This window comes from Phaseolus vulgaris, chromosome 9, assembly GCF_000499845.2.
Source record: "Phaseolus vulgaris cultivar G19833 chromosome 9, P. vulgaris v2.0, whole genome shotgun sequence".
NCBI lineage: Eukaryota > Viridiplantae > Streptophyta > Magnoliopsida > Fabales > Fabaceae > Phaseolus > Phaseolus vulgaris.
This window is the reverse complement of record NC_023751.2, coordinates 36,973,520-36,986,331: the sequence shown is the minus strand read 5'-3', so window position 1 is coordinate 36,986,331 and position 12,812 is coordinate 36,973,520. Positions and strand designations below refer to the sequence as shown.

Below are 12,812 nucleotides of genomic sequence, written 5' to 3'. Positions count from 1 at the left end.
TGTGAATTTTGAGTTAATGTCAACTAAATAAAAAGACCAGAATATTATCTTACTCTAAAAAAACACACAGTAATAGAAAAAAAAGCAGGTAAATAATAACTCACTTGCATAATAATTAGAAGAAAATATTTTTTTAATATTCAACAATACTATACACATTACAAGAAAATTATTAAATATAAACTAATTTTAGAGACTAAAATAATTAGTTATTATTTGATTAAATTGGATATCATTTTATAAATAAAAAATTATTAATATCTAAAGTATCTATTATTAATAAAAAATTATAAAATAATTTTAAATTGATATCTAATCATTAGTTACCAGGTGTTAACTACTTACTACATTATATTTTAAATTAGTTTTTATTAATTTTTTAGAAATTAATTTAAAATATAAAATATTAGTGTTAAAACTTAAATAGCTAATTTATATATCAATTTAAAAATTATTTTATTTTTTTTATTAATAATAAAAATCAAAATTTTTTAGTCTTTGCATTATGATATAATTTAGCGAATATAGTGACTAATTATTTTAAATTTCTAAATTTAATTATTATTTAATAATTTTTTTTAGTGACATAAAATAAAAAATTATAGTTGATTGAAATTTATTTTTAAAAAACCTAAAATTGCAAGGATGTCCTCATTTCATAAGTTTCAGTTGTTCTAATTTCAATTAATTTCACTGTGAATGTTTTTATCTTAAAACCAATGTTATGTTCTACGAAATGAATCCTTAATTTTCTCGCAAGAAAATCTTAGTTCATTCCAAAAAAACATGAACGAAAACACTTCCACTGTAAAATAAAATAAACATTTTTGAAAACGAAGAAGTGTGATCAATTAACTAAACTAATGGGTGATGAATGAAATGCGAAGATGATAAGTTCACGACATGGAAAAAGCAAGTTTGGTTGTTTTGGTAAATCATGGAACAATTTTCATTATTCCTTTCATTCCCTCTCATCATCATCATCAACATTTCACAATTCATTCACAGCCACAGGTACCCATACACTCTGATTTTCCCATTTCACACTTTCAAGTTGAAGGGCACACACAAAATTGCATCTTTTTTCATTGCAGAACGCTTCATTCAATCGTTTTTGTTTTTTTTTTTTTCAGATCCCACAGTACTGCACCGAGTTCTCCGAAGCTGCAGAGATTCTATGGATTTAAAAACTGCCACTAAAACCCATTCAAGAGTTGTTGTGCTTGGCCTTGCCACTTACCCTTCTCTTGTGTCATCTCTCATATCAACCTATGCTCGTTGCCACCAACCGGACATTGCCCTTCACGTTTTCTCCAATGTTTTGGACCTCTTCAGCAGGAATCTGGTGATTGAGAGTTTGATGAAAGGGGGGCAATGTGATGTTGCCAAGAAGATGTTTGGAAAAATGCCTGTGAGAGATGTGGTCACTTGGAACTCCATGGTTGGAGGTTACGTCAAAAACTCGCGCTTCTTGGATGCATTGAACCTTTTCCGGAGGATGCTGAGTTGCAAGGTTGAGCCTGATGGGTTCACCTTTGCTTCTGTGGTCACTGCATGTGCACGCCTTGGGGCTCTTTGCAATGCCAAGTGGGTGCATGGTTTGATGGCTGAGGAGAGGGTTGAGCTGAATTATATATTGAGTGCTGCTTTGATTGACATGTATGCTAAGTGTGGTAGGATTGATGTTTCAAGACAGGTTTTTGAGGAGGTTGTGCGTGATCATGTGTCGATTTGGAATGCTATGATTAATGGGTTGGCAATTCACGGGCTTGTAATGGATGTGACTCTCCTTTTTTCAAGGATGGAGATAGAGGGTGTTTTGCCAGATTCTGTTACTTTTATTGGGATTCTGACTGCTTGTAGCCATTGTGGATTGGTTGAAGAAGGCCGCAAGTATTTTGATATGATGCAGAACCGTTTCATGATTCAGCCAGAGCTGGAGCATTATGGAGCCATGGTTGATCTATTGGGACGAGCAGGGCTAATGGAAGAGGCCTATGCTCTGATTAAGGCGATGCCTATGGAGCCTGATGTTGTTATATGGAGAGCACTTTTGAGTGCTTGTAGAATATACAGAAAGAAAGAACTTGGCGAAGTTGCGATTGCAAATGTCTCTCGCCTAGAGAGTGGAGACTTTGTGCTGTTGTCAAATATGTATTGCTCTTTAAAGAACTGGGATAGTGCTGAGAGGGTGAGACAGAGGATGAAAATGGGAGGGATTCAGAAAAACCGTGGTAAAAGTTGGATTGAATTGGGGGACAGCATTCACACATTCAATGCAGCTGATCATTCACATGCAGAAATCAAATCAATATACCGAGTGCTGGAAGGTTTGATCCAAAGAGCTAAGTTGGAGGGATTCACACCATTGACAGATCTGGTTTTGATGGACGTGTCCGAAGAGGAAAAGGAGGAAAATTTAACATTTCACAGTGAGAAGTTAGCCTTGGCCTATGGGGTCCTGAAAAGTAGCCCTGGAACCAAAATCAGGATTTCTAAAAACCTGCGTATCTGTCTTGACTGTCACAATTGGATTAAAACTGTATCAAAAATACTAAACAGAGAGATCATTGTGAGGGATCGAATTCGTTTTCACCAATTCGAAGGTGGTGTGTGTTCTTGCAGAGACTACTGGTAGAGAGTTAGTTCTTGGTTGCATGGTTGAGTGACTCTCTTATGCACATACTGATTTAGAAGAAAGTCTCTAAGATGTGTGAGAAGGGATGAACACCAAGTCCCTTATGCACCAAAGTAATAGCTTATCTCTCCACAAGATACAAACACTATAATAGTATCCACTTACATCTTTAGCATACCTGTTAACTTTGAACAAGATAAAGTAACAACCATTTTGAACATTGTTTTTGCCTCACAGTGGTTCTAAGTTGCTACTCAGTAAATATGATGGGCAAAGTGAGCCAGGATACCAAATGGAAGCTATTGTGGTAAACTGACTTTTAAGTCAGTAATAACTCAGTCAAATGCCTAGGGCAGGTGGCATAGCTCTTAATCATACTTGAAGTTCTTACTGGTGGTGTATAATATACACCACATTCTAAGTTCAATGATTATTGTTAGTTCTCCAGGATCATATACTAGGAGAGGACAATATTTTTTCTAGAGTTAATTTGTATTTAAAATGCTGTAATTTCAGAATCTGCAAGACCTGCACTCCTCCCTAGGTAATGGTTGCAATAAGGAGGTAGAAGTATCCATGAAAATAACATGAGAGAGAATGAATGAGATTTTCAGACGTCATGTTCTTGCAGGTAACATGAAATTCATTTCTTTAACATGCTGAATGGGTGGCATTACCAACCTCTCACTGTTAGTTTTACCACTTCTTGTTGTGACTCCTATCTTATTCAGCCCTCTTGATTTTGACTCATGTGAGTATTATCTTTTGGACAGTACCAATACGTTTAACAGTTGCAGGGTATGCTAGGTTTATACAAGAAAGAAAGGAATAGAAATTGAAATTATATTTTAGGTTGTTTAATAGAAGAAAAAAAAATAACAGAAAGGTAAAAAAATTCTTTCTTTTAATTTAGTTGTATACAAGTGAAAAGAAAAAAAAAAGTGTATAAAATGACATAAATATTCATATTAAGAATAAAAAAAATGATATTTTGTTCTTTGTATTAAAAAAAATCTTGAATTTTTATTTTCCTTGTAATGCATCCCAACCTTGTGAAATAAATGAAGTATTAAAAATATTGAAAACTATGAAACCATGCAACATGTGTTCGAAAGATAGTGTTGTTAGCATTTCTCTCAAATATTTTATTATGGTGAAGGATTTGCTGATTAAAAAAAATTCAAACTCATTTTTGGATGAGTACATCATAGATTATTGGCAAAGTTTGAAGTGTATAATGAAAGTTTAATTGTTTTTTGGTAATTGATTAGTGTGTTCTGATAATTTACAAAGACTAACATTTAAGGATTGTGTAGATCACATGTATAGTTATTATAAATTTAGGTAAAAAAAATTTGGATGGTGAGAAGGCATGTAGCTAGGTAACTTATTGACTTATGGTATATTGATTTTAGAAAGAAAAGGTACTATGTTGATTAGTCTCTCTCGTATTTAAATATTGAAAAATATTTTTTACACAAAAAAAATTAAAAAAATTAAATTTAGAGAAAAAAAAATATTATGCACTATATTAATTAAACTAGATATTAATTTAGAAACTAAAAGTTATTTATATTTAAAGTGATTTCTATTATTAATAAAAAATTATAAAATAATTTTTAAATTAATATATAAATTAGTCACCTAAGTTTTAACTACTAATATTTTATATTCTAAATTAGTAAGTAGTTAAAATTTTGATAATAAATGGTTAAATACCAATTTATAAATTATTTTATAAATTTTTATTAATAATATAAACTAGTTTAGATACGAATAATTTTTTTTTTAGTTTATAAAATGATTTTTAATTTATTTAATAGTAATTAATTATTTTAATATTTAAAATTAGTTTCTATTTAATGATTTTATTGTAGTGTTAATAAAAAGTTAGACGACAAAATATTTTTGTTGTTGCTTCCATCAATTCCACACAACTTTGTTTGGCTCAAAGGTAAAGGAAGTTAGGGAAAAGAAAAAAATAAGTGAAATTTGAATTGAAGAATAGATAAAAGGAATTTCCTTTTATTTTTACCTTGAGAAAGAAAAACCATTTAGGGAAAAAAAATGGAAAACTCCTTGCATGACATGATTTTACCGGACACAACGCCATTATTTAGGAAAGCACTAAAAGAATGGCATGCTAAGCTCTGTCCACATTTTCCTCTTCCACTGGACTCTCTCTTTTCATGCCAAACCATCTGTTATGATAACATCTCATAACTCCATATAATCACCACAAGCCAAAACAAATTAATTTCAAACTTCTAAGTTCTAAAAAGATGGAACCTCACAGTTTGTGTTGCTCATTGGAAATATTTGCACAACATATCAACACTATCACTGAGCTTATTATCTCACCTTGTCATTGTTTTGCAGTGCTTTTGGTTGCATGTCTAGCAACCCTCTATGCTGCATGCAGAAGAAAAGCACCAATATATTTGATGGACTTCAGCTGCTACTGTCCACCCAGTTCTTATAGGCTACCACTGGCCATGTTTGAAGAGAATCAACTTTATGATGGCATGGATCCAGAGGCTGTTGCTTTCCAATGCAAGATCATGGCCAAATCAGGATTCAGTGAGCTAACATCCATTTCTCCATCTCTTGCACAGATACCCAAAATCAAGGCTCTGTCCTTTGCCATTGAGGAGGCTGAGACAATCATGTGTTCAGTGATCAAAAACCTGTTTGAGAAAAACAAGATAAACCCTAAAACCATTGACATACTCATCACTAATAGTAGTGTCTTCTGCCCCACCCCATCTCTTAGTGCCATGGTGGTTAACAAGTTCAGAATGAGGAGCAACATCATGAGTTTCAACCTATCTGGTATGGGATGCAGTGCTGGAATTATTTCAATGAGTCTAGCTAAAGACTTGTTGAGAGTTCATAGGAACTCACTAGCTTTAATAGTAAGCACAGAGACTCTGAGTCTGAATTGGTACACAGGTAAAGTCCCTTCTATGCTGCTATCCAATTGTCTATTCAGAATGGGTGGGGCAGCTATATTGATGTCTAGTAGGGTCCAAGATAAGCACAAGGCAAAGTATAAACTACAGCATATTGTTAGAACAATCACTGCACAGGATGATGAATCCCATGGCTGTGTTTACCAACAAGGGGATCCAGAGGACAAAGAAGGCGTATCCATATCAAAGAGCATTGTCAATGTGTCTGGAGATGCACTGAAGAAAAATATAGCTTCACTAGGACCATTGGTTCTACCTCTGAGGGAGCAATTCTTGTATTTATTTTCTATTATTTGTCGCAAAATGTGGAGTACAAGAAGGATAAGCATCTATACTCCAAATTTCAACCTTGCTTTTGAGCATTTCTGTATACATTCAGGGGGAAGAGCCATCATTCAAGCAGTTGAAAGAAACTTAAGGCTAAGGAAACAGGACGTCGAGCCATCAACCATGACTCTCTACAGGTTTGGGAATATTTCATCATCTTCAATTTGGTATGAGCTTAGCTACATAGAAGCAAAAGGGAGGATGAAATGTGGGGATAGGGTGTGGCAAATTGCCTTTGGAAGTGGATTCAAGTGTAACAGTGCAGTGTGGAAATGTGTATGTGACATGAAGCCAAACACCGCCACTGCATGGAGGGATACAATTCACTTGTACCCTGTGGATATTATGAGAACAAACTGAAAATACAGATCGTTGTATACCAAATTAGTATAGTGCTCATAATGCTTCAACTTCCTCATGTGTAGAGTAGGTGACAAAGTTAAGTTGCAATACTTTCCCCTTGACTCTTTCTAGATTAAATTAAAGCATAAACCCTATATTTAAAAGTAATGCATATATTTCTCTAGATCAATGGTGACGGGTATAATGGGATTAATCAGACACGATATGGTCATCCCAAACTCGCAAAGTAAAAAGCTAGAGATTCGTACAAATCAAGCCCATATTTGGACATCATCAATGCCCAATTTGGTTAAGTTTTTCAGTAAATATGTATCAAAATAAATAATAAATTAAAAAAAATCAGAGTTCAAATCGATTTATATACTACTTTTAACTTCATCTAAAGCTCTCGTTTAACTTCTCCAAAACTAAAATACGAGACTCAATTCAATTCTACAAAGAGTCTATTCAACAAAATTGCAAAGCTATTAAGATACACATGGATCTATGTAGGAATGGTCATACAAGCAATCCAATGATACAAAATTGACAACAAAAGGCTGTTTATATAGAACTCAGAATCACCCCAACAAGTGCATTTACACCAGGACCTCCAATCTGTGTATTGGCAGAATGAATAGCCTGAGATGTGATACCAGGAGAATGTCTAGAATCGACGGATGTCTTTAGGAGGCCTGAAGTTAAGGGGGTGGGTTTCTGGGGTGGCACTCTCATCTTCTTTCCACATTTTTATCGTCTTGTCAGCTTCGCATGTTATAAGCCTTGAACCAGTCATATCATAGGTACAAGCATAAATACCAGCTTCACTGTCGAGTGATCCTGTCAGGGAAAGGAAAGAAATATAGTATTAGACTTGTCAATCTCGTGGGTATGATAGAACTACTTAGCATCAAACTAAACATCCAAGAGCAGCCATAGATGCATACCAGGCTGCACAATGGTTTGGGCTTGCTGGAAATTGTGACCACTCTTCCAATCCCAGAACCACATACTGCCATTGTCACCTTCAACCAGGAGAACAAAGGGCATAAAGATTAATGCAAGGGACACAGAATATCCATATCAAATTCTTCAGTATGATGCAATAAGTCAAGATTACGGAGCATTACTCCCTATATCATGACCATGAAAAATTGGGACAAGGATTAGTTGAATTTATTCTATTAAACTTATTTCCGAATACCTCCAGTAACCATCACACCCTCCTCATTGACAGCCATTGCATTGATGATAGTTTTCTGTTGAGAGCTGCAGATAAAGCAGATTAACGAGAAGACATCAATTATTTCAGCAATATATTTCCAACTAAATCTATCAAGAAGTATAATTGAACTTGAATATTTAGACAACTGATATAAACAAAATCTTCCTGCTTTTGCGTTTTGTCCCCCAACCTACCCAAGCATTCATTAATGATTTCTAATAACATAAATTTGGTAAAAATAAGTTTATGAACTCACAGCATATTGTGAAAAAATTCTCCCTTTGGAAGGCTGAACTTTTTAATATTGTCAGCTGAAGCAGATGCAAAAGATTGCCTGCAGCCAACAAAAAACAAAAGACAGTGAGAAGATAATACAATAACAAATTTAAATAGCCATACATATTTTATCATTCTTTAAGTAATAATCAACTGATATCAACCACATACTCTTTGGGATGTTGGGCCATTGCTCGAACAGATTTTTTATGGTTTGTGAGAGTTAACATTGTTTTTCCTGGATGAATGCATCACATGTCAGATTGAGCACATAATCACTACACAGATAAGCAAGAACTTGGAAAATAAATTCATAAATTACCATATCTTAGGTCCCACATCTTGATGGTAGTGTCGTGTGAACCCGTAACAACTTGGGGATCCTGTAAAAGAAATAAGAGCAGAATAAGGCCTCTGAAGAGCAAGTAAAACAAGATTAAAACATAGAAAAATGAAGACATCAATCTTAATGACAGTCTGCTTTCACATTTATCATATCAAGGAACCAAGGACTATACAAATCTGATAATCTGCATACCAGTCTTACAGATATTAGTATGTCGGAGTACAAAACTTGACAGCATGTATATAGAATATGCAACATTGTGGCACAACTAAATATAAAATAAATGATATAGAACACAGTAGAATCTGCATACCGTCGGCCGTGTAAACACAGAGCAAACAGTGTTATCATGACCTGAAAGAGCATGAATCTGCATTTTACTACGTATATCCCAAACCTGGAAATTTAGAATTAGCAAAGCATAAATATGATTTTTCTATTTCTCAATAACACCTTTGACAAATATTCTATAATGTAACTGTCAATAAAATCCATACCCGGCAGACAGAATCACGTCCTCCAGTTAGCAAAACATCAATAGTGGGATGAAGTGCCAAGCAATAAACACCACTCAAATGACCATGATAAGACCTAATAACCTAAAGACAAAATCATGTAATTTAGTATCCTGTTATTTGATGGAGTTCCAGCAATGGCTGAAATATTCAGCCCCAGAAAAACTAATACTGAAATGAAAATTTGACCTTATTCTGTTCAAGATCCCAGCATTTAACTTGTTTATCATCACCGGCAGAGAACATGTATGTATGCCTGTTGCTAACAGCAAGCCCTGTTAAAGAAGACATTGTTATTATTACCTTATCATAATTGCTGCCACCACGAATAAGACTTTTGTATCTTACCTCTAACTTGTTCAATGTGGCCTGTTAATGTGAGCTTTAACACTCCACTTGCCAAGTCCCATATCTGCCCAAAAGAACAACTTAGCAAAAAACCATCTAAAGTTTTGAAAAGTGCATAAGATTTTTTAGCTTCAATTGGTAGCAAGTTCAGGGTAACAACACACCAAATACTTTTTAATAAATGAATAATTAACACAAGACCTAACTGAAGGAAAAGAGCAACCTCATAAGGTCAAAGTAATTTTGTGAAGGCATTGAATATGCTCTAATAGCCAAAAAAGATATGCAGCAGATGTAAATTTGAAACTGGAAACATTTATAAAAAGGAGGGGCAGTTGAGATTTAAATATAAACAAAAGTAACCAACGTAATTAACGATTCAACATGACCCACTAAGTTCTCATTCTTACAATCACGCCTTCTCATAACAAGCTACTATAGCATGCATTTTGTGATCAAATACCTTGATAGTTCGATCTGCTGAACCAGTACAAAACCATGTGTTACTGGGATCAAGTGCAACAGATCTCACCCATCCCAAGTGACCGCTGATGACCTACACGAAACATATCAAGGTTCAAATCATTTCAACTCAAACTATATCAAAAGCATTACTATTTAAATTATGTAAGTCAGACCTAATTAGAGCGAAAGACTAACAGAATCAAGACAATAACATAGACACCAATTATTTTTAAAATTGAAATTTGCTAAGCTGAATGGAACCACAAATGCTTGAAAAATTGCATTCCTACAGCAAAAGAACTATATCCAGATACACCACAAAATGGCCTCCAACACTGCAAGAATTAAATAATTATTCTTCTTTAAGAGAAAAATGGGTTGTATGGCACAACCCAACCCAAGCAAACTGAGCTAGGATTATGTTTGTTGGTCTTTCATCTTCAGACTTCTCTATCATCACAAACCACAGTCAATAGAGTTGTTGACCTTCAAGTTTGTAAATAAAGAATACGCTTGAAATAATTGATATATCTCTTATTACAGGTGTTGAAGTAATCACAATCATAATAGGGTGGTAAGAAAAATAGACTTTGCAAATTCAACTAAATAACTATGAACTTTAAGAAATATCTTTTGTTTTAAATTCAACTAATTCTAGTGAGCAAATCTTCATAGATGTATTCTGTTTTCACTAAAAAAAATGAAATAAAAAACGCAAATAAAGTCCATGTTGAGGTTTGTACCCTGTAGTTCTTCCATGGTGCATGCCATATAGGACGTGGCCATTTACTTGGCATTCTTTCCATCAAAGCAGATGTTGATAAGTTCCTGTAAAGTAGAACTCATAGCAGTTTAGTCAAAATGTCCGTTCGAATGTCAATCCTAAAGACATACATAAAGTCCTACATTGGCAGGAAAAAACATAAACATATCGATAGCGAAAATACACAAGATAGTGGACAAAACGAACAAAATGAGCATAAGTCTCTTAGAAAAATATAACGTAACAATGACAGCTACAAGTAACAAATTAACTATCTTGGGATCTCTTTAAACTATAAAAAGCATCAAGAGAAAGCATGAACCTCTCAGAAGAACCAGAGGCAGAAATGACTGCTGTACTTTTGCTCTGCAAGCCAGTATCATTCCTGTAAAGGAAAGGAAGAACAAAAATATAAAAACCAAAAGTCTTCAATGACAACAATTCAAAAACTTAGCATGTTGTGTGAGACAATTCATGCTTCAATTTTATAAGTTATTGCTATCCTTTCTACATGGCACAAAATTACAATTTATGTGACTTCAAGAAATCATATTAAAATCTCTGAAGTAAGCAAAAATCAAAATGAAAGAAAAGACAAATGGAACAGTACATTTCTCAACATATGGAATCCCAATTATTTTTCTTTCGAAAATAAAAAGTCACTCATCAGCAAACTTCGTCATTTTTCCCAAAGTAAACAATTTCTTGTTATATTGAAAACTGAATAGGTTCTTCAAAGAATATTTTAGGATATTCATGATTCATTATTAAACTTTAGCAAGCAGAATATATGATTCAGATCTTTGCTGCTATATAGACTAATACGTCAGAAATAAATTCTCAAATAATTGAAGAACTATGAAGAAAAAATATGACAAGCATGAGCCAAACAGACTATTTATGAATAAAAAAATGCTCCTCAGGTCTAGATGCAAAAAAATTCATGAAAAAATGGAGGAAAGTATTCTTACGATGTTGTGGATGGCATAGCTGGACCAACAACCAAGGCATTTTGCGATCCTCCTTTCTGAAAATTTTTGGAATCTGTGGGACCTGTTAAATAATAAGAAACAGTATCAACATGTTGACCAGTAACAACAAGGTTCTCTTAAAATTATTGAGGAATAATTACATGGAAAAATGTTGAAAACACTAGAGATAAGACACAATTAAATTTTCAAGAGATGGGGATTATATTTTGGGGCAAGGCAGAGTTGGAAGAAACATAATATACAAGAAGACATACCAACCTCTTCCCAAATGTAAAAATTGTGTACATCATAAGTTCATATAACAAAGAGGGAGAGGGGGGTGTAAGAAAAACATCAGTTCAAGAGTCAAGAGTTATGTAAAGACACCCACAACAGGAGTTTGCATTCTTTAAATATATAGCTATACATTTTCTGTTTTCATAAACATTTTTTAACATTGATTACAACAAGGACATCAATTTCAAATCTGCAACCTTGTTCTTAACAAATCTTCTTATGGGGAAAGGATTTTTCCTAACTTCTGGGACTTGGGTGAGCATGTCTCTACATATTTCACCCTCAAAAGCCAAAATATATACTAAAGTACTAAAATACCAGAAAAAAAATATATATAGACAGCAATGTAAAAACTCTAACACACACAACACAGCACAGCAACATTACAATCACAGCAATGTAATACAGACATTGGCTATGCCAAACTATAACTTAATCACAAACAACATAAAATTGGCTGAGAAACTACAAAAACCCTAAAATCAATTCAAAAACTATCCTACAACTAAATAGCCAATCCACATATCCTTAGACAAGTAAGGCACCTGGAAGAGCAAGAACATTAGAAGGCCCTGCTTGTTGAGCGCGATCCTGTGCAGCAGAATTTCCTTGATGAGCAGGCTCATTGGCAGTGCTTTTGATTCCAGCATACTCCAAGCTAACCTAATTTTCATTCCAAACAACACAACAAAACAACTACCACAGTTCACAATCCAAACATTCAAAAGTCCAAAAACACTCACAATAACCCAATCCACATCCATCTTCGTACCCTAGGGTTTAAGGAGAAAACTCAACGAAATCAAACTCAACTCGCAATTAAAGATTCAGATTAAGTAACAAACTAACTAACTAACCTTATGGCTAATGCGAATTCTTTTGCTGCAATAAAAAATTGAAAGCATTAATCAGTGACGAGTGTGAGAGATTACGGAAAGAGCGAGAAGGCAAAGAAGCGAAACCTGTCAGCATCGGGAGGAGCAAGGTGAGCGTGAATGGGAGAGAAGAGATCGAGAGCGCGCTTCAGAGACTTGAAGCTTAGCTTCTTCAGGGACTGTGGCTCAACGGACTCCACCTCCATTTACGTCGTCGTTTCCGTCTAGGGTTTTACACAAAAACCACTCTCGGAGGAACGCTAGCTACCCACCACACCTCGTCTTTCTTAGTTCAACATAACACTCTTTTTCTCCTTAGATGCACCAATTCAGTTTTATTTCTTTATTATTTTTAAAAAATAATATATATATATATATAAAATAATTTGGACATAAATTATTTTAAATATAATTACCTGTTTGTAAATTGTTTGAATCAACAAATTTAGACA

General features: G+C 34.1%; 3 protein-coding genes across 3 annotated transcripts; 2 read left to right on the top strand and 1 right to left on the bottom strand.

The window, feature by feature from the left end:
- The first annotated feature begins 733 nt into the window (after nucleotides 1-733).
- LOC137821248 (pentatricopeptide repeat-containing protein At5g50990) lies at nucleotides 734-3,337 on the top strand. Its single transcript, XM_068625750.1, has 2 exons — nucleotides 734-1,014; nucleotides 1,134-3,337. The coding sequence occupies exons 1-2, from the start codon at nucleotides 888-890 to the stop codon at nucleotides 2,636-2,638; spliced, it is 1,632 nt and encodes a 543-aa protein (XP_068481851.1). The 5' UTR covers nucleotides 734-887; the 3' UTR covers nucleotides 2,639-3,337.
- LOC137821250 (probable 3-ketoacyl-CoA synthase 21) lies at nucleotides 3,155-6,375 on the top strand. Its single transcript, XM_068625752.1, has 2 exons — nucleotides 3,155-3,269; nucleotides 5,018-6,375. Exons 1-2 carry the CDS (start codon nucleotides 3,236-3,238, stop codon nucleotides 6,295-6,297), a joined length of 1,314 nt encoding a protein of 437 aa, XP_068481853.1. The 5' UTR covers nucleotides 3,155-3,235; the 3' UTR covers nucleotides 6,298-6,375.
- A 254-nt stretch (nucleotides 6,376-6,629) lies between these two features.
- Nucleotides 6,630-12,684, bottom strand: LOC137821249 (protein pleiotropic regulatory locus 1). Its single transcript, XM_068625751.1, has 17 exons — nucleotides 12,448-12,684; nucleotides 12,343-12,367; nucleotides 12,031-12,148; nucleotides 11,189-11,270; nucleotides 10,540-10,602; nucleotides 10,198-10,282; nucleotides 9,453-9,545; nucleotides 8,990-9,053; nucleotides 8,831-8,916; nucleotides 8,624-8,725; nucleotides 8,440-8,523; nucleotides 8,103-8,163; nucleotides 7,952-8,018; nucleotides 7,761-7,838; nucleotides 7,484-7,548; nucleotides 7,227-7,304; nucleotides 6,630-7,119 (listed from the first exon to the last, which is right to left on the bottom strand). Exons 1-17 carry the CDS (start codon nucleotides 12,564-12,566, stop codon nucleotides 6,947-6,949), a joined length of 1,443 nt encoding a protein of 480 aa, XP_068481852.1. The 5' UTR covers nucleotides 12,567-12,684; the 3' UTR covers nucleotides 6,630-6,946.
- Between the last annotated feature and the right edge of the window lie 128 nt (nucleotides 12,685-12,812).